Source organism: Lagenorhynchus albirostris, chromosome 19, assembly GCF_949774975.1.
Source record: "Lagenorhynchus albirostris chromosome 19, mLagAlb1.1, whole genome shotgun sequence".
NCBI lineage: Eukaryota > Metazoa > Chordata > Mammalia > Artiodactyla > Delphinidae > Lagenorhynchus > Lagenorhynchus albirostris.
Window position 1 is genome coordinate 45064996 of NC_083113.1, and position 19691 is coordinate 45084686.

The 19691-nt window shown below is 48.4% G+C and overlaps 1 protein-coding gene and 1 long non-coding RNA gene across 7 annotated transcripts in view; one reads left to right on the forward strand and one right to left on the reverse strand.

Annotated features, from left to right (window-relative positions):
* ZFHX3 (zinc finger homeobox 3) overlaps positions 1-19691 on the forward strand; it is a 280930-nt gene that overhangs the window by 252121 nt on the left and 9118 nt on the right. For all 5 annotated transcript variants that reach the window (XR_009537287.1, XM_060132275.1, XM_060132277.1 and 2 more), the window contains 4 exons: positions 1916-2049; positions 2203-2403; positions 12180-12282; positions 13557-18965. Coding sequence is in view for 4 of the 5 variants with exons in the window: in XM_060132275.1 (XP_059988258.1) it covers positions 1916-2049; positions 2203-2403; positions 12180-12282; positions 13557-18965 (5847 nt within the window). In the remaining variant the exon portion in view is untranslated. The remainder of the gene's footprint in view (positions 1-1915; positions 2050-2202; positions 2404-12179; positions 12283-13556; positions 18966-19691) is intronic.
* Positions 1-19691, reverse strand: part of LOC132510348 (uncharacterized) — a 57355-nt gene that overhangs the window by 33394 nt on the left and 4270 nt on the right. The window contains exons 3-5 of one of the 2 annotated variants that reach the window (XR_009537289.1): positions 17898-19370; positions 17319-17414; positions 13103-13945 (exon numbers count right to left, since the gene is read on the reverse strand). This is a non-coding gene — a long non-coding RNA (uncharacterized LOC132510348). Of the gene's footprint in view, positions 1-13102; positions 13946-17318; positions 17415-17897; positions 19371-19691 lie in introns of those variants that run through there. The other variant, XR_009537288.1, reaches the window with a different exon arrangement.

Consider the following 19691-nt stretch of genomic DNA (forward strand, 5'->3'; position numbering starts at 1 on the left):
ATATAGAAGACAACCAGTAAGCAAAAATGAAAAACGATGGAGAATAAGAAACCTTCTGGGGGCAGGAAGATCTTACATCCCCAAAACATTAATTAAAAGACTCCTATTGTGGGAGTGTTCAGGCAGGGGGCCCATCACACTCCGAGGTCTAAAACCTGCGACACAAGGTTTCGCGGGATCAGGTCTGCCGGGGGCTGGGAGATGGGAAGTGGGCCGTGGGAACCAGACTAGAATGTCACATACAGCACCTAGTTAATCGGCAGCCAGTCCATCACATTAAATATCCAGCCGTCATGTATTACCTTTCAAGTGAAAATGAATAACTCCCATTAAGAAGAAAATGGGTTTGAAGTCGATTCGAGACAGATTAAAGTACTGTTATGAATGTGTGCTGGGAGGAGGAGGGGTCCGTGTGTAATATGCTTGTCCTTGTACTTTTTAAATAATAGATGTTCTACAAACTTATGTAGACCAGGTTACCAAGATACTGGGGTTAAAGATCAGAAGATGTGCATTCTGGGAAGAGCATCCACTTCCTGGAATATTTCCTGCATTTTGCATTTTTATTTTCCAAAATTATTGTGTGGCCTTACGATTTTAATGAATAAAATTGATTTTTTACAACTGTTTATTAAAGCACACACCTGTAATGACAGCATCTTGGGTATCCATGTCAGAACAGATTTCAAGGCTGGAAACACACGCTAGGGAACTAGGCTGGATGAGACAGAAAGCAGTTTGACCAAAGAGTAAACATGAGGCTTTCTAAACCAGTGACCTCAGTGCTGAGTCAAATGATTTTTCAGTGAGGTAGGGAGGGCAGTGGGTATGTACTGTCTCACTACCATTTTCAGGATTTTTCTTCTCACCACTTGTAGCAAAATGCTGAAAAATGGAGTTCCCATCCAAAACAAGTGAGAGAGCCAGCCTTAAGATACTGACCAGGTTTTGGAATGACCACATCTGACCATTTGGAGATTTGTGTTTATACTGGAGGAGCCCTGCTTATTCATCCTTGTTAAAACCCTTTCAGCCCAGCTGTTTTCTCATCACAATCTTCCAGATCCCTTTCCATGCTTCAGAGAACTCCTTCCGCCAACACTTCCACGCTCACTGCTTGCTGCTTCACTCTCATGTGACTCTCCTTCCTCGTTGGTGTTTTGTTGTTTTGGTGGAGTGGGGTGCAGAGGGCATGTTTCTGGCAAGCAGAGAGGACACTTTCCCTCTGAACCACCCACTCTGAATAAACTCTTGTGTCTGGAGCACTGGCTCGATTAGAAGTTGGAGTCACGCCCTATCTAGTTCCACTCTTCAGTTACTTCTTCCCCAGAAGCAAGTTGCTGAAGCCACACTTGACTTTTTTGCATGCATTTGTATGCAGATACCCGTGTAAACCTTTCTCGGGTCCGTCCCATTTATCATGTCTCCTGTGCTGTGCTGTGCTGTGCTGTGATTTCAAGAGCTGTGACAATAAAGTTGGAAGCACATCATCTATTACATCCATGAAAGCAGAGTCTGTCTGGTACTTGGGTTGACTCGTGGTTGGCAAAGCAATTGGTGAGACTTTCCCACCCACCCTCATAAGCCAGCAGATTGTGTCTTGATTGGGGGAGGTCAGAATAGACTGAATGTAGCTTAATCCAACTCAGAGCCTTTTAGTCCATTTCTGTACCTTTTTTTCTTAGTGTTCAGTTGTTAAAGTTGTGTAGTGACAGAAATTCATGGGGGACAAAAAGAAACACTTGCTTCTTTTCTAGCATGCCTGATAAATCAGTCCGGATGCTCATCCTACTTTAATTTTGGTGTTTCAAGAAAATCCTGTGCTATAAATGAATGTTGATTTTCACCCAACGCAAACCCTCTGGGAGCTGGCCTGGTCTGGCTGCTGTATTACATCTTCTGCTTTTTCTTCCAGCATCATCAAGCCAAGCAGAGAAGGAGCTGACAGATTCTCCTGCAACCTCCAAACGCATCTCCTTCCCAGGTAGCTCAGAGTCTCCTCTCTCTTCAAAGCGACCAAAAACATCAGAGGAGACCAAACCGGAGCAGGTGAGGCCAGAAGGGGCTGTGCTGGTGGGGGAGTGTTTCACATAACTGGGGGGAAGGGGGGGAGTGGAGTCTCGGGTGGGCGGGCTTGGGGCGGACACAGTTGCGGTGGGAACTGAAGATTCAGCCGGAGGGGTGGCTGTGTGTTCCCCACAGATGTACCAGTGTCCCTACTGCAAGTACAGCAACGCCGATGTCAACCGGCTGCGGGTGCACGCCATGACGCAGCACTCGGTGCAGCCCATGCTCCGCTGCCCCCTGTGCCAGGACATGCTCAACAACAAGATCCACCTCCAGCTGCACCTCACCCACCTCCACAGCGTGGCGCCCGACTGCGTGGAGAAGCTCATCATGACGGTAAGGCAGCTGGGAGCAGGACCTCGGGGCTTTTCTTTCCCCAGCGGTCAAAGGTGATGCAGCAACATGGACAGGACTCTGTTGCTGGATGCGAGAGCCGGTGCAGAGTTGGAAATGTCAAAGATAGTTCTGTGACCTTTGTTCACCTTAGACTTGGCCTGACTGTGGCCTAAAGGGCTGAATACATATGCATTTCTCAACGTGCCTTATCATTCCTCTCTCCCCTCAGGACGCAGAGGCCTAGAGTAGCTAACCATTTACATGAAGAAGTTGTTATTCAGATTCTCCAAACCTTTACTGAGCAGGTCATCTTCTAGGTTGCTCTTAAATTCATTATGTCTCATTTCATCCTCACAACCACTCTGTTTTATTTAAAGAGTTTGACACGTTTACATTGACGGCTGAGGAAACTGAGGCTCAGAGAGGTTAGCTGACTTGATGCCCCTGCAAGTGGCAAACTCGCAGAATGTAGCCCTGTGACGTGGGAGTTTCTCAAGTGGATGCTTTCATTCTCAAAGCAGGAAGGTGCTCAGTTGGGTAGCACGTGGCGAGTCATGAACAAGGGCTTTGCATTTTGAGCATGATGTTGCTACACCTGCGGGGCATGGCTCTAAGTGGCCACTGTAAACATGGCCCAAAAGATTAGTATAAGGATTTAAATATAATGTAATGAGAAAACTTTTCAAACGTCTACAGGCGATACCAGTATCCTGCATTCTGTGTATGCTTGGGCTGCTGGAAAGCCCTTTCCTGATCACTAGAGGAAAAACCCCCAAAGAGAAAAATTCTCACCTCTAACTTCCTTCAACAGTGGAGTAATAAGTTAATTTGATTGCCTTTTCGTGTGAAGATTCCCATGCAGGTCACAGATGTGTAACCTCTAGGCATTTCCCATTCCACTTGGTTACGCAAAATTAATGAATAACATTGTAAATGATGTTTAGTTGTGAGGAACATACATTTGATGATGCGTCAAGAGGACCTTAGCAGCCAATGGCAGGCTCTAAGGTGACCTAGCATGAGTTTCATTTCAAGTGTAAATGCACTTTCCATGGGTATTTTCAAATAGACAGACTGGTGAACATGGTTGAAAGGTTCTAAGTGGAAACTTCCTTTTGTGGATGGGTGGGTTTGTGTTACAAATTCCCCTGGAATTCTCTCCAGCCTTGGAAGTAACAAGGGGGATTTTCCTCAGGCCTCATCATACTTCCCACAGATGGCCTGGAACCATGGGAGCCTTAAGAAACAGGAAGAGATGTGGGGAGGGTGGCATTTTCAATACATCGTCCTTCTGCTCTGGTGATTATTTCTCCTGTTTAATATCAGTCTGGTCTAGGAAATGTGAGCCTGTAGTAATCTGTATGATTGGTTTACATCAGACAGTAAGTTTCATTTATACATCCCTAGGGACTACTATATAAATTACATTTCAAATATCCATTGTTTGTCCTACTTTTATAACAGCAACAGTATGGTACATTCAAAGTAGCAAGTCTGGTGGTCATTATGAATCTTCTTCATTTATCAACAGAGTCTTTGAGAGGAGGATGTTACTGCTGTGTTTGCTTGGGTACCAATCCCTAAGATATTTCTGGGTGTTACCCACTCAAGCAGTGATTCTCAACCTTTTTTTTGGAGACGCTGGTGAAAACGGTTCAGTAGCCTTACTGGGTATTCTGTGCACACTAAAGTTTGACAACTACTATTAAGAACTCTTTCAAATATTCTCCATGTTCAAAATTGTGTGTACAATGCCAGAGAGCATAAGGATACCCTAAAATCCATCCATGGAAACAGGTTAATAAACCCTATTTGAGAAGACTCCCTAAGAACATAATTACAGAGGAGAAACACACTCCCTAAAGGGGCTGTGCTTGGCACCTTGTACAGGAACCCCTGTGTACCTACCTCATTTGCCCATAGCAGACAATGGAGATGTTTTCTAAATATTTCTGAAAAAAATGTGCAAATTGTGGGAAATGTGCTGACTATAGGAAGTTCATTTGCTAGCAACAAGAGAAAGTTAATGGATTCAGAAATACAGTTGAAAGTTGTGGGAAATGTAATCATAAGGGTTTTACACTCGATTTAAAGGCGTATATAAGGATGATTTGGTACCCTGTCTTTGCATGAGAAGATGGAGTTACTGCATGGCTGTCAGTATTGAATTGGTTTCTCAAGTCATGAGGATGGTTTGCATTGAGCTAAATGAAGCAACTCCACCTCGACCCTTTAGCAGCATCAGCAGGAAGAGATGAGCAACCAGGGTTAGAGGGGCGTTTGTGGCCATACCCTGGGGTGAGCCCAGCATCCTATTTGAGGACTGGACTGCTGATCTTGGTCTCTGCCCTGACAAATTAAATAGTTGCCATTGTCCTTCCTCTGAAAAGTTTGGTGTTAATATGAAATTTGCAATTGTTTTACAACTAAGTGTTTATAATGAACCTGTGGTTAGAATCATGCCCCTGGAGGATATTTTACAGCAATTTTATTAGAAAATTGGCCAAGGGAAAGTATTGGTTAGGCTTTCTGATGATACATCTGTTTGTTCCTGGCCAACTAGAGCAGGAAACTCTGAGAAATGCCCCTCAAATCAGAGCTGCATTTCCTAAACCATATCATTAAGGAATGGTCAGTGTTCAGTCATTCATCCTCCAAGAGGAGAAAGTTATGTCTGCTTTATCCTTGAGTGGCTGGGATGAATGGCAGTGAGAGGAGTGAATCTTCTTCCTTGCCAGATTGACTGAGTTCACTGCCTTTGGCTGCAAACTAGGAGAGCCTGGCAAGATCCACCAAACACACAGCTCCTGGCAGACACGGGGTATGTCCAGGGTAGCTAAAGCTATAAATTCTGGGAAATACTTTTTGCTCTTTGGGTCCAAGGGCCCAGGATCTGGCTTGAATTGGGTTTCAGTCTCTCTAAAAGTAAATTCCACCCTGATAAATGGAAATAGATTACTTTCTCTACAATGCCTTTCCGTTCAGTTGTAAATGGAGAGTGTTTTGAGGAGGCTTCATTTAATAATACCTTATCAGACAGCTTTCAGGAACCTGCAGTGTCTAATATGTCTGTTGCTATGGTAACAGTTGCTTGCTTATGCTCTGCATCTCATATCTGTGTCTTCCATGGGCCCCCTTCTTTTTACCGATGAAGGGGCTTGAAAAATATTCTCCACTGGGAACAATTGCAGCTCTGGCCCTCCGCTATGGAAACTGCACCCATACCACTTCATTCTGCTCGGCCTATTGGAAACAGAGCTCCAAACGGTGTCTTTACACATGTCATATGAAAGACGGAAATCTATAAAGCTTAAGGCGGTGAGACAGGTGCCCCTCCAGACCCAACTGAGCGACCCGCCCCCGATGTCAGTTCCATAGAATTCTCACCTATTTACCGAGAAGTCCGAGATTCCGAACTGGTGGTGGGGATATAGGGGCTGCTGCTCGTGCCCTCCTTTGTCTCACAGTTTTAGGCGAGGAGGGTTGAGGGCATAGGGGACAGGTTTCTGGCCCCTAAATGAGAATGGGAAAGACCACCTACAATGCATATCAGTAGTCTTAAATTATTCTAATTGATCACTGTCCTTCTAAGTGGCAGGACACACCACTGGGATCCCGGAGCACTAATACGGGGAAACTGTCTTTGTTCCCCAGTCACTTAACAGAGTATGACCTCATGGCAGAGAAGGGGGTTGGCTCTGGAGCAGCCCAGGAACGCCTCTTTCTCTAGCCCTTCGTCTTCACTCCCTTAGTTATTCTGTACGTTTTGTCCACGCACAGATTCCCCTTGGCTGCCCCTGGACCTGCACTGCCTGCAGGTCCCCTCCACCCCCAGCCCGCCCCAGCTGTCTGTCTCCTGTGATGTTTTCGGTCAGCGTCTGTCTCTGCTCATCGTGTGCCTGTGCATCCGAGTCTCCAGATCAGGCTGGCTGCTTGGCCCCCCTGCACTGGGGGCTCTCGGGTGGCCAGCGGCCCTGAGGCTGTGGCACCCACTTGGGTACCAGCTCTCACTTTGTCTCCATCTCAGAGGAGGGTAATGAAAATAATCGGGCTTCATTAATTCCAAGCCCTGTGAGGTGATAGCCATTTGGAGCCTGTTTGCCAATTAGATGGTCTAAATTAAAAGTGACCTTGGTATACTGCCACTGCTTGCCTCTCCAAGTCTAATGAAGCTTTTCTCTCCAATTCAGTCCCCTTCTCAGCTTTTTTCTCCCTCACTCACTGTGTGTGTGTGTGTGTGTGTGTGCGTGTGCATGTGTGTGTGAACTGTTCATATGTTTCCTGTTCTCCCACCTACCTCCTTTTTCAGTCTTTCTCATTCTTAGATTTCAAAATCTGGTTCAGGGCTGCATTTGTTTCTGGCCCATATGAACTGTTAATATGGCCCTACAATTCTTCCTCTTGGGTTTTAGGTTTAAAAAAAAACAACAAAAAAGATAGACAACGACATAGGAAGACATTTTAGAAGGGAAACGAGACAAAGAGAGAAACAGCCCTCTCGACTCCGTGGTCCAGCGCCCAGCCTGGCACATTTGGAAGGTAGTAAAGGGAAGGAGGGAAAAACCTCTGAAGCTCTCTCTGCTGCCGTGAGTTGCCGGGCTTGCTGGCTGCAGATGTGCAGAGACCAGCTGGCAGCCATCGAGGTCAGGGGAGGAAGTGAGCAGCCAGACCCTCACTGGCGCCGTCGACTTTGGGTCCCCCACTAGCTAGAATGCTCAGTTCTGGAAGCGGTTGGCTTTTAACTCCATGCTTGTTTTTTGAACAGGACCAATGCCTCATTCACAAGGTGTAGAGACCGGCCAGGTCTGTGCCAGGAAGGCCTGTGTCTGGGGCTTTTTCCCTCTTTTTTTCCCTCCACCTGAGTTTCTTCATTCTCTTGATTTTTTTTTACTGAAATATGAAGGATTTGAGTCTCCTTGGGAGTCTAAGTTTTGGCAAATCTGTACTTTCACTTGGAATAGAGAGCCTTTCAGAAAGAAGCTCTACTCAGGTGAGCAGTGCCAAGGCTGTGGGGGTGAAGGTCTCAGAGAAACCAAGTTCAGTACTCGCTCTAAGAAAGTACCTTTGCTTTCCAGCATGTGGAACTTGTTGGTTGCATTGCTCTAACCTCAGACAGGGTGGCCTTGAGAGGTGAATTTGCATGAGCAGTCCCGTTCAGAATTCAGCAAAGTGTATACACCCCTTGGCTGCTCAAGTTGTGGTATTTGGTCATTTCATATCCATGACCCAGAGAAAGCAAGGAGTGGGGAGGGCTCCTTATAATTCCAGCTTCTTCTATCGAAAAAGAGTCAACATCAGCGGCCCCTCCCAGATGTCACAGTGGGGACCAGACCCACATCTAAGACTCTGGGTTTTATAAGGTGTGTCCTTGGGGCTTTCGGGCCCACTCACCTCATAGAAACTTGAAATGCGTTAAGTCATAATCCAAAATAATGGTGAACTGAACAGGAGGTAGGAACTAGGTATTTACAAACCCACGTCACCTTTCCTAGTAGTTCAAGGGCAATTAACTTGAATCCCGGAATTTCCCTCGAGGGAGCCTGTGATTTCCTGAAATTATCTACGATAGTTGGTTTTAAAAGTATTTTCTCTAGGAGGCTGCAACTTTCATCAGATTTTCTAATGAGTTTATGATCTCTAGAAGGTTAATTATTCTGGATGTGAGCTTCTTGGACACAGGGACCCGGTCTTGCTGTCTCACAAGCGTGCAGCACGGGGACCTTGTACAAAGTTTAGTGAATGATGGTCAAATGAATGGATGAGCAGAGTCATTTGAGGCCCTTCCTTTTCATCAACTAAGTTGTTTTGGAATGGCTTAAGCGTGAAGATTCTTAGTACCGGCATGGAGCTCTTCTGTTTCTATCGTCATATGTGAGAATTGCTTGAACTTGAAGATTTTCAGCATCAGAGCAGAACTCCACGTTTCCCTTGTTACATGTGAGACTTGTTTACTTGTTAGGAAGGTACTGCGCCTGTTCGGATGATATTTTCTTCCTACGTTTCCGTCAACTCTGCATGCTTGACTTGGCTGAGAGGAGCACATGTGGTATCCAGATCATCACCACAGAGCTGCTTTGCGTGGTCATGGCCGCCGAGCTTGAGAGACTCAAGTTCTGAGGCAGTAATGGCTCTAAGCAATTGAATTTTCTAACCAGAAAAACTCTGACTTTTGGTTCAAAGTCTGTTTTACTAGTCTGAGGTCCCCTCTATACATTAATGAGTAGACTATGGGGGAATGTAACTTAACATACTCAGTGTTTATGGGTGTAAGATTATTGGAAGAATCAATCTACATGGGTGTCAGTGTAGGAAGCATAGGTGTTTAGACTGATTGTGTACTATTGTTTGGCCAAACCTAAAACTTTTTGTTTGGCTTTTGAGTGTGTGGATGGGAGGGCTTGGGGCAGAGAGAGTGAATGTGTAATGCCGCGTACGCTGTCGGGACAGGGGAGCTGCTGGCGGCATCTAGTCCTCCGAGGGTCTCTGTGGTTTGGACACGTTTGGGGCGGCTCTGCTTACGACGCTGTGGCCAGGTTTTGTCCTCTCACACACTGGCATGCTCCGACGCTCCTAGAGAAAGGGAAGGTCTTTACAGAACTCTGCCCAGCACTGTTGAGTGACCACCTTTCCCACGGACTTTCAGCCGTCCATCAGAGGCTGGCTGGGATAGACTCAACCTTCCACACTGTGTGGCAGCCAGATATGATTGGGAAACAAGGAGTGCAGAGGCGAGTATTGAAGGAACTCAGCCTTTGGCCAACTTTCGTTTTCTTCCGTGAGCAGAATTCCTCAGAGAGCCATTGGCAGGACCGTATTTTTGGCTCTTTACAAAAAAGCGTGGTAACTTTGAGTGATGAGCTTGAGAAGCTGGTAGGAGAGGGAGTAGTGGACACGGACACCGGAACATTAGTGTCCGAGAGCTGACGTGGGGCCCTCCAGCGTCCTGCACAGCAAAGAGGCTTCCATCGCAACCTCTCTCTTCAGACCCATGCGCAGACAGACCGCACCAGAATTTCTAGATCCTTAGGATTCTCTTTAGGGGTCTTCTTCTTTGCTTTCTGGGCATTTCTTGCCCATTAAGATTTTATAGGGCTTCCCTGGTGGCGCAGTGGTTGAGAGTCCGCCTGCCGATACAGGGGACACGGGTTCGTGCCCCGGTCCGGGAGGATCCCACATGCCATGGAGCGGCTGGGCCCGTAAGCCATGGCCGCTGAGCCTGCGCGTCCGGAGCCTGTGCTCCACAACGGGAGAGGCCACAACAGTGGGAGGCCCGCGTACAGCAAAAAAAAAAAAAAAAGATTTTATATACCCAACATTTTTGTTTGTTTTCAGGGAGAGGTTGGGTAACACTATAGATGAGAAGATGCAGGTAGATAGAAGTAATTACGTAAACACGTATGAGGCAAGACTTACAGGTTTGGGGGCCCAGATTAAGACGCAGAGGAGCATGTGAGGTTGATGATTATATTTTGGGGAGAGTTAATTGATGGAAGGTGAAGGCAGACAAAGAACCGCTGCTTACTGCCTTCTTGAATCCCAATCAGGAATTATGATTAAAGTCGCGGCGAGACAACAGAGGGCTGATGAATTGGTGTCTTTTTTTTCTTTCTTTTTTGCCGTCATTCACACTTGATTGACTTCAACCTTTCAAGTGCAAAAGTCTCTCTTTTCCATTATTATTCATAGCCATCTGAGTTTTTCTAATTAAAGTGTATGAAAACAATTACTGATCCGTCGTACTGAGTCTGTTAGAGGGGATGTCTGCCTTACTGTAATGTGTATAAAAAGCCCACAGTTTTCTATAATGATGTGCAGCTGAGGTGTTAGATAATTTTATTCTTTTTTACTCTGTAGGGCTTTTTTTTTTTCCACTTCTCATGATTCATTTTTCATAATTCCTAAAGATCCCAGGAAAGGACTGATCCTGCAGCTACAGCCGAGAAAGGAGGTGTGGGGGGGAGTCTTTTTTCCTTTCCCTTTCTCCCCCTCTTGCCCCCAACCTCGTGCTCCCCCTCGGTTGAGGACTATAAATTAATCGGTGACCTTTCACTTCTTGGATTCCCGCTGGACTCCCCAACCACACTGGTCAGAAATGCTTTCTATTAAAAAGAAAATAGATGGAATGAGTTTGGCCATCTCCGCTCCATTCCTAACGATTCATCCACAGCTAGCCGTGAGCAGCTGCTGGCGAGCTATGTGTGAGGGTGTAGATTCTGTGAGAGCAGGGATTCTGTGTCACATTCACCTGCCACGCACCTGCTCTTCGTAAACGCAGGGTTCCTCAGAGCCCTTCTTCGTAGTGCCTGTTGCTTAATTTTTGCACCTACGGGCATCTGGGTTGCTGAGATTATCCTAATACCCTGAAATGTATTGAGGAGTTACCTTTTTGGATTTATGGGGACAGCTGTCTGAGTTTCCTTTAGGAGGAGTGGAACCTACCACTGCTGATTCTAGTGAACACGTCAGCAGTGATTTTGAGCAAGGCCAGGATCCTCGAACCATTAAAAATTAATAGTAATTTATTTTAAATATTTAATTTTGAACAGTAATCTAGGTGTTCCAATCTTTGTAACAGCAAGTGAAGATACTATCTCAATAGTTGTGTTTGATGGGAAAGTAATGCCTCCAGGTGGGGCTGCGTGCCATGTAGAAAGGTTAGTGGTGACTGTAAGTTTCTGTTCCTGTAACCTCAGGGTCAGTTTGCTTCTCAGGCTGTCATCAAACAGGGAACGATTTCTAATTCATTTGGGAATATCATCGCCAACTACCTTCCCATCCTATAAGTAGGCAAAGGGATATTGCTGCTTCTTAAATGAAGAACCTTTTAGCCTTACGTTGGATGTTGAGGGCCTCCTATCACGTTAATGGAGGGCAGATGATAACTTGTTTGGACAAGCTTGCGGCCAGATGGCAGGAAAGCCTGGAGAAATAAATGCCGAAAGATCTGACCTTAAATTGTAGCTCTTTTGACCCAGGCTAATTCTGGAGTTGCTGTATTGGGAAACAACAGCCGTGGCCAAGGTGGGGCTGCCCTGTTGTAGAACGTAGGGTGCGGGGCACCCTCTGCGGCTGGGACACTGGCCAGAAGTCCCCTCTGATGCTGTGTACCTCAGGCAAAGACCCCAGGAGAAATCCTGACTGAAGTGAGTCATAAGAAATGCTCATTTGCACTTGATCTCAGCTTGTAAAGGGTTACAAAATGTTGTTTCCTGGAAAAATCTGCCAGTGTGTCTGCGTGTCCTTAGCCTTTCCTTTGTTCCCTTCTCTTCTTCTCACCCTTTCCTTCGCTCTTATTCCCCTCCTCTTCTTGCCTGAATACATTCTGAAAACAGTACTACAATGCTCCCTGCTTCAAGATTACAGTGTACTTTACTAGGTATGATTTAATTAGGGCCCTTATTATGTTTTCAGCAGCTTAAGGTGGGCCTTTCAACTTATCTACCTAATTGGTTGCACAAGAAGTTTCACAGCCCATGACAAAACATTGTCAGTGATCAAAGTCAAAATTCTGCATAAAGGAAAAATATTAATAATAAGATTATTCTTCAAGTGTGCACTGCTAATTATGTCCAGAATGTAACCGTAGAAACGCTTTTGACTGATGTGAGCTTTGTCTAATAAACATGAATCTTCAGTGAGCTATGAAAAGTGACACCTCCAGCTTTACACTGGTGAAGGCTAATTTTGCTTATTAAATAATTTTGACACATTTCCCTATTTTGTGTCTCTTTCCTCGCCCTTTGACTCTCCTCGCTTCTCTACCGCTTGCTCTTCAGGTGACTACCCCTGAGATGGTGATGCCCAGCAGCCTGTTCCTCCCAGCGGCTGTTCCAGATCGGGACGGGAACTCCAGTTTGGAGGAGGCAGGAAAGCAGCCTGGTTAGTGTCATTATTCTTGACCCCTGAGAAGAGTAAACAAAATGAAACCTGGGGCCAAAATTTTCATGGAGCAAGAGTGCCAGGAATTCTTTACGATACTCCTAAAAGCTGAATGTAACTTTTCAAGGGATGAGGGGCACCGTTGTCAGCTACTTGATGCTCTGGTTCTTGGCATGTATTTGTGTACACACTTCATATGGTTTGAAGTGAGAAAAGCAGGTGAGAACCAGTGGGGTTTTGGTGGACATCTGTCCCCTTGACTATACAGTGAGGAAGTGACTAACCAGAGAGTCAGCCAGTAGACCCATGACTTACCACCCTAAGCCATCAAATACTCCCTCTCTGAGGACTTAATTATTAGGGACCTGTGGAGCACATGGGTGACCTCAGGGCACTGGATTAGTTGTCTTTCTAGGTGCTGTCATCTCTGCACAGAGCTCTTCTCTGAGACTTCCAGGAGTGCCTTATGGGAGGCAGCGGAGAGGTGCCTTTGGAAAGAACACTGTTGTAGGCATAGATGCTGCTGGTGCCCCACGGTGGGTCCTAGCTGGATGGGGCCTTAGACCTCTGTTTATGAGTCTCTCCTACATCTTTGACACCTTGTCAGCAGCTGAGGTTTAAGCTGGGAAGAGTTACACCACACTACTGCCCCACCGTGTCTCCCTTGTGATTTTTCCATATTAGGCAGCATACAGCTGACCCAAAAAAGGGTCAGAATATTTATGGGTGATGATCTCACTGTAGAGAAAAGTTTTAATGTGTTTTCATAATTGGCCACTTGAATGTTCTTTGCTTATTGAATAGAGAGGACAGTCCAAAGTCACATTATAACAAGAAATTTAATGCCTAAAAATATATATATCCCAAAATTTCTTATATTACAGTGGATAGCAATTCTTGCAAATTCCCCACAGCTTAGGACAGCATGAATTCACATATTCTATAATTCAGATCCATGTAAAGGGGGTATCCCTTCAAGCCAGTTCTTGAGAAATTGAAACAAACAAATATTGTTTAAAAGGCAGATTTGTGCTATGGTATAGGCCTACTAGCAGTTGAGACTTTTTGTTATCTCCTTTTCTTCCTCTCTATTCCTGTGCACCTGCTTATATAACACGTGATCTCAGCGGTGTGGGGCTCTGTGGAGAGTGTGTGTCTGCAGGTTGGGTATTTATTTCCCTCATCATGAGACTCTGTTCATGAGGCCTTGCTGGGTAGACAGCTCTAAGCCTTCTTTATCATTGGGCTTTTTTTTTTTTTTTTTTTTTTTTCAGAAACCTCAGATGATCTGGGAAAGAACATCTTGCCCTCTGCCAGCACAGAACACAGTGGAGATGTGAAACCCTCTCCCGCTGACCCAGGCTCTGTGAGAGAAGATTCAGGCTTCCTGTGCTGGAAGAAGGGGTGCAACCAGGTTTTCAAAACTTCCGCCACTCTCCAGACGCACTTCAACGAGGTTCACGCCAAGAGGCCTCAGCTGCCCGTGTCGGATCGCCACGTGTACAAGTACCGCTGCAACCAGTGCAGCCTAGCTTTCAAGACCGTGGAAAAGCTGCAGCTCCACTCTCAGTACCACGTGATCAGAGCTGCCACCATGTGCTGTCTCTGTCAGCGCAGTTTCCGAACTTTCCAGGCTCTGAAAAAACACCTCGAGACGAGCCACCTGGAGTTGAGTGAGGCCGACATCCAACAGCTTTATGGTGGCCTTCTGGCCAATGGAGACCTCCTGGCAATGGGAGACCCCACCCTGGCCGAGGACCATACCATAATCGTTGAGGAAGACAAGGAAGAAGAGAGTGACTTGGAGGATAAACAGAGCCCGACGGGCAGTGACTCTGGGTCGGTACAAGAAGACTCGGGCTCAGAGCCAAAGAGAGCTCTCCCTTTCAGAAAAGGCCCCAACTTCACCATGGAAAAATTTCTAGACCCTTCTCGCCCTTACAAGTGTACCGTCTGCAAGGAATCTTTCACTCAGAAGAACATCCTGCTAGTGCACTACAATTCTGTCTCCCACCTGCATAAGTTGAAGAGAGCCCTTCAAGAATCGGCAGCTGGTCAGCCAGAACCCACCAGCAGCCCTGACAACAAACCTTTCAAGTGTAACACTTGTAACGTGGCCTATAGCCAGAGTTCCACGCTGGAGATCCATATGAGGTCTGTGTTGCATCAAACCAAGGCCCGGGCAGCCAAGCTGGAGGCTGCAAGTGGCAGCAGCAATGGCACCGGGAACAGCAGCAGTGTCTCCCTGAGCTCCTCCACCCCAAGTCCTGTGAGCACCAGTGGCAGTAACAGCTTTACCACCACCAATCCGAGCAGTGCTGGCACTGCTCCAAGCTCCAGCTTACTGAGCCAAGTGTCCGCTGAAAGTGCAGGCATGCCACCCCTGGGGAACCCCAGCGGTGCCAACACTGCTTCCCCTTCAGAGCCCAAGGAAGCCAATCGGAAGAAGCTGGCAGATATGATCACATCCAGGCAGCAGCAGCAGCAAGCACAGACCCTGGCCCAGGCCCAGGCCCAAGTTCAAGCTCACCTGCAGCAGGAGCTGCAGCAGCAGGCGGCCCTGATCCAGTCCCAGCTGTTTAGCCCCACCCTCCTTCCGCACTTCCCCATGGCCACGGAGACCCTGCTGCAGCTGCAGCAGCAGCAGCATCTCCTCTTCCCCTTCTACATCCCCAGCGCCGAGTTCCAGCTCAGCCCCGAGGTGAGCCTGCCAGTGACGAGCGGGGCGCTGACGCTGACGGGGGCGGGCCCAGGCTTGCTGGAAGAGCTGAAGGCTCAGGTTCAGGTCCCGCAGCAGGGCCATCAGCAGGTCCTGCAGCAGCAGAGCCAGCTCTCTCTGCCCCAGAGTCACTCTGCACTCCTACAGCCCAGCCAGCACATCGAGAAGAAAAACAAATTGGTCATCAAAGAAAAGGAAAAAGAAAGCCAGAGAGAGAGGGACGGTGCCGAGGGGGGAGAGGGCAACTCGGGACCAAAGGAATCACTTCCCGATGCCTTGAAGGCCAAAGAGAAGAAAGAATTGGCCCCAGGGGGTAGTTGTGAGCCTTCCATGCTCCCTCCACGCATCGCCTCGGACGCCAGAGGGAACGCCACCAAGGCCTTGCTGGAGAACTTCGGCTTTGAGCTGGTCATTCAGTACAACGAGAACAAGCAGAAGGTACAGAAGAAGAACGGGAAGACCGAGCAGGGGGAGAATCCGGAAAAGCTCGAGTGCGACTCCTGTGGCAAGTTGTTCTCGAACATCTTGATTTTAAAGAGTCATCAAGAGCATGTTCACCAGAATTACTTTCCCTTTAAACAGCTGGAGAGATTTGCCAAACAGTACCGAGAGCACTACGACAAGCTGTACCCCTTGAGGCCTCAGACCCCCGAGCCGCCGCCTCCGCCCCCACCCCCGCCGCCGCCCCCGCTTCCGGCAGCGCCGCCCCCGCCGGCCTCCACCCCAGCCATCCCCGTGTCAGCGCCACCCATCACCTCGCCCACGATTGCACCGGCCCAGCCATCCGTGCCGCTGACCCAGCTCTCCATGCCCATGGAGCTGCCCATCTTCTCACCACTGATGATGCAGACGATGCCGCTGCAGACCCTGCCGGCCCAGCTGCCCCCTCAGCTTGGACCTGTGGAGCCTCTGCCTGCGGACCTGGCCCAGCTCTACCAGCATCAGCTCAATCCAAGTCTCCTCCAGCAACAGAACAAGAGGCCTCGCACTAGGATCACCGATGACCAGCTCCGAGTCCTGCGGCAGTATTTTGACATTAACAACTCCCCCAGTGAAGAGCAGATCAAAGAGATGGCAGACAAGTCTGGGCTGCCCCAGAAAGTGATCAAGCACTGGTTCAGAAACACTCTCTTCAAAGAGCGGCAGCGTAACAAGGACTCCCCTTACAACTTCAGCAATCCTCCTATCACCAGCCTGGAGGAGCTCAAGATCGACTCTCGGCCCCCTTCACCAGAACCTCAGAAGCAGGAGTACTGGGGGAGCAAGAGGTCTTCAAGAACAAGATTTACTGACTACCAGCTGAGGGTCCTGCAGGACTTCTTTGATGCCAACGCTTACCCCAAGGACGATGAATTTGAGCAACTCTCTAATTTACTGAACCTTCCAACCCGAGTCATAGTGGTCTGGTTTCAAAACGCCCGACAGAAGGCCAGGAAAAATTACGAGAATCAGGGAGAGGGCAAAGATGGAGAGCGGCGGGAACTTACAAATGATAGGTATATTCGAACGAGCAACTTGAACTACCAGTGCAAAAAATGCAGCCTGGTGTTTCAGCGCATCTTTGATCTCATCAAGCACCAGAAGAAGCTGTGTTACAAGGATGAGGACGAGGAGGGGCAGGATGACAGCCAAAACGAGGATTCCATGGACGCCATGGAAATCCTGACACCCACCAGCTCCTCGTGCAGCACCCCGATGCCCTCCCAGGCTTACAGCACCCCGGCACCAACGGCCAGTACAGCTTCCGCTGCTTTCTTGCAGCTTACATCAGAGGCTGACGAACTGGCCACCTTCAGTTCAAAACCAGAGGCGAGTGATGAGAAACCAAAGCAGGCTGAACCTCCCAGTGCACAGCCAAACCAGACCCAAGAAAAGCAAGGACAACCAAAGGCAGAGCTGCAGCAGCAAGACCAGCCCGAGCAGAAGACAAATGCAGCCCAGCAAAAGCTCCCGCAGCTGACGTCCCCCGCTTCGTTGCCCCAGCCTCCTCCACAAGTGCCCCCCCCTCAGTGCCCCTTGGCCCAGTCGAGCCCCAGTCCCTCCCAGCTCTCCCACCTGCCCCTTAAGCCCCTCCACACGTCAACTCCTCAGCAGCTGGCCAACCTACCTCCGCAGCTAATCCCCTACCAGTGTGAGCAGTGCAAGCTGGCGTTCCCGTCGTTTGAGCACTGGCAGGAGCACCAGCAGCTTCACTTTCTGAGCGCACAGAACCAGTTCATCCACCCCCAGTTTTTGGACAGGTCACTGGATATGCCTTTCATGCTGTTTGACCCGAGTAACCCACTGCTGGCAAGCCAGCTGCTCTCTGGGGCCATACCTCAGATTCCGGCAAGCTCGGCCACTTCCCCTTCAACTCCCACCTCCACGATGAACACTCTCAAGAGGAAGCTGGAGGAAAAGGCCAGTGCCAGCCCTGGAGAAAACGACAGTGGGACGGGAGGAGAAGAACCTCAGAGAGACAAGCGTTTGAGGACAACTATTACACCAGAACAGCTAGAAATTCTCTACCAAAAGTATCTCTTGGACTCCAATCCAACTCGAAAGATGTTGGATCACATTGCGCATGAGGTGGGTCTGAAGAAACGTGTGGTACAAGTCTGGTTTCAGAACACCCGAGCCCGGGAAAGGAAAGGACAGTTCAGGGCTGTGGGCCCAGCGCAGGCCCACAGGAGATGCCCTTTTTGCAGAGCGCTCTTCAAAGCCAAGACTGCCCTGGAGGCTCATATCCGGTCCCGTCATTGGCATGAAGCCAAGAGAGCTGGCTACAACCTAACTCTGTCTGCAATGCTCTTAGACTGCGATGGGGGACTCCAGATGAAAGGAGATATTTTTGATGGAACTAGCTTTTCCCACCTACCCCCAAGCAGTAGTGATGGCCAAGGTGTTCCCCTCTCACCTGTGAGCAAAACCATGGAGTTGTCTCCTAGAACTCTTCTTAGCCCTTCTTCCATCAAGGTGGAAGGGATTGAAGACTTTGAAAGCCCTTCCATGTCTTCAGTTAATCTAAACTTTGACCAAACTAAGCTGGACAACGACGACTGTTCCTCAGTCAACACAGCGATCACAGATACCACTACTGGAGACGAGGGCAATGCGGATAACGACAGTGCGACGGGAATAGCAACTGAAACCAAATCCTCTTCCGCGCCCAGTGAAGGGTTGACCAAAGCGGCCATGATGGCAATGTCCGAGTATGAAGATCGGTTGTCATCCGGTCTGGTCAGCCCAGCCCCGAGCTTTTACAGCAAGGAATATGACAATGAAGGTACAGTGGACTACAGTGAAACCTCGAGCCTTGCAGACCCCTGCTCCCCAAGCCCTGGTGCAAGTGGGTCAGCAGGCAAATCTGGAGACAGTGGGGATAGGCCCGGGCAGAAACGTTTTCGCACTCAGATGACCAATCTGCAGCTGAAGGTCCTCAAGTCATGCTTTAATGACTACAGGACACCCACCATGCTAGAGTGTGAAGTCCTGGGCAATGACATTGGACTGCCAAAGAGAGTGGTTCAGGTCTGGTTCCAGAATGCCCGGGCAAAAGAAAAGAAGTCCAAGTTAAGCATGGCCAAGCATTTTGGTATAAACCAAACAAGTTACGAGGGACCCAAAACAGAGTGCACTTTGTGTGGCATCAAGTACAGCGCTCGGCTGTCTGTACGTGACCATATCTTTTCCCAACAGCATATCTCCAAAGTTAAAGACACCATTGGAAGCCAGCTGGACAAGGAGAAAGAATACTTTGACCCAGCCACTGTACGTCAGTTGATGGCTCAACAAGAGTTGGACCGGATTAAAAAGGCCAATGAGGTCCTCGGACTGGCAGCTCAGCAGCAAGGGATGTTTGACAACGCCCCTCTTCAGGCTCTCAACCTTCCTACGGCATATCCGGCAATCCAGGGCATTCCTCCCGTGTTGCTCCCCGGCCTCAACAGCCCCTCCTTGCCAGGCTTTACTCCATCCAACACAGGTGGGTTCTGCTCTTGGTGATTCTCCCAGTATTAAATAGCCGCCCAATTAGCGCTGCTTCTATGGCTATCACACAAAACCTCTGAGTGCTGGCCTGATAGGAAGCTTCCCTTTTCAAGTTCTCTAACAGCAATAAAACCTCAGGTCCCTTCCACTGAGTCTCCCTAGAGCTGGAGTGTACACGACTCTTTGACTTGCCTGTTCAAGGATGGGGATCTTGTGGTTGGAACAGTCTCCTGAAACCATTCTCGTGCCTGGTGTTCAGTACCACCACCAGGGTGTGTGTGATAGGCGTCAACTTCAGGGTTCTGGCGTACTAGATCCTGGGGTATTTTCAAGACAGCAGTTTCCATTATAGACCCTTCCATTCAGTCCTTGTGGGGAAATGCAGATCCCATCTCGATATCTGTTGAAAATATAAAACATTTGGTTCAAGAGAATTTAAATCAACTCTTTGCCTTCCCCTGTGGTCCCACCTCCTTTTTCAGAGACGTGCTCTGGCAGGAGATGCTACCAGGAAGATGCTCTCATATGGTAGAGCCTTACTCCTGGGGTTCTCTTCGAGTCAGAAATAGAGTGTTATGTTAGTGTTTTTTGTTGGTTGGTTTGTTTTTGGCTGCACCACGGGGCACGTGGGATTTTAGTCCTCCGACCAGGGATCGAACCTGTGCCCCCTGCAGTGGAAGCACGGAGTCTTAACCACTGGACCGTCAGGGAAGTCCCTGGT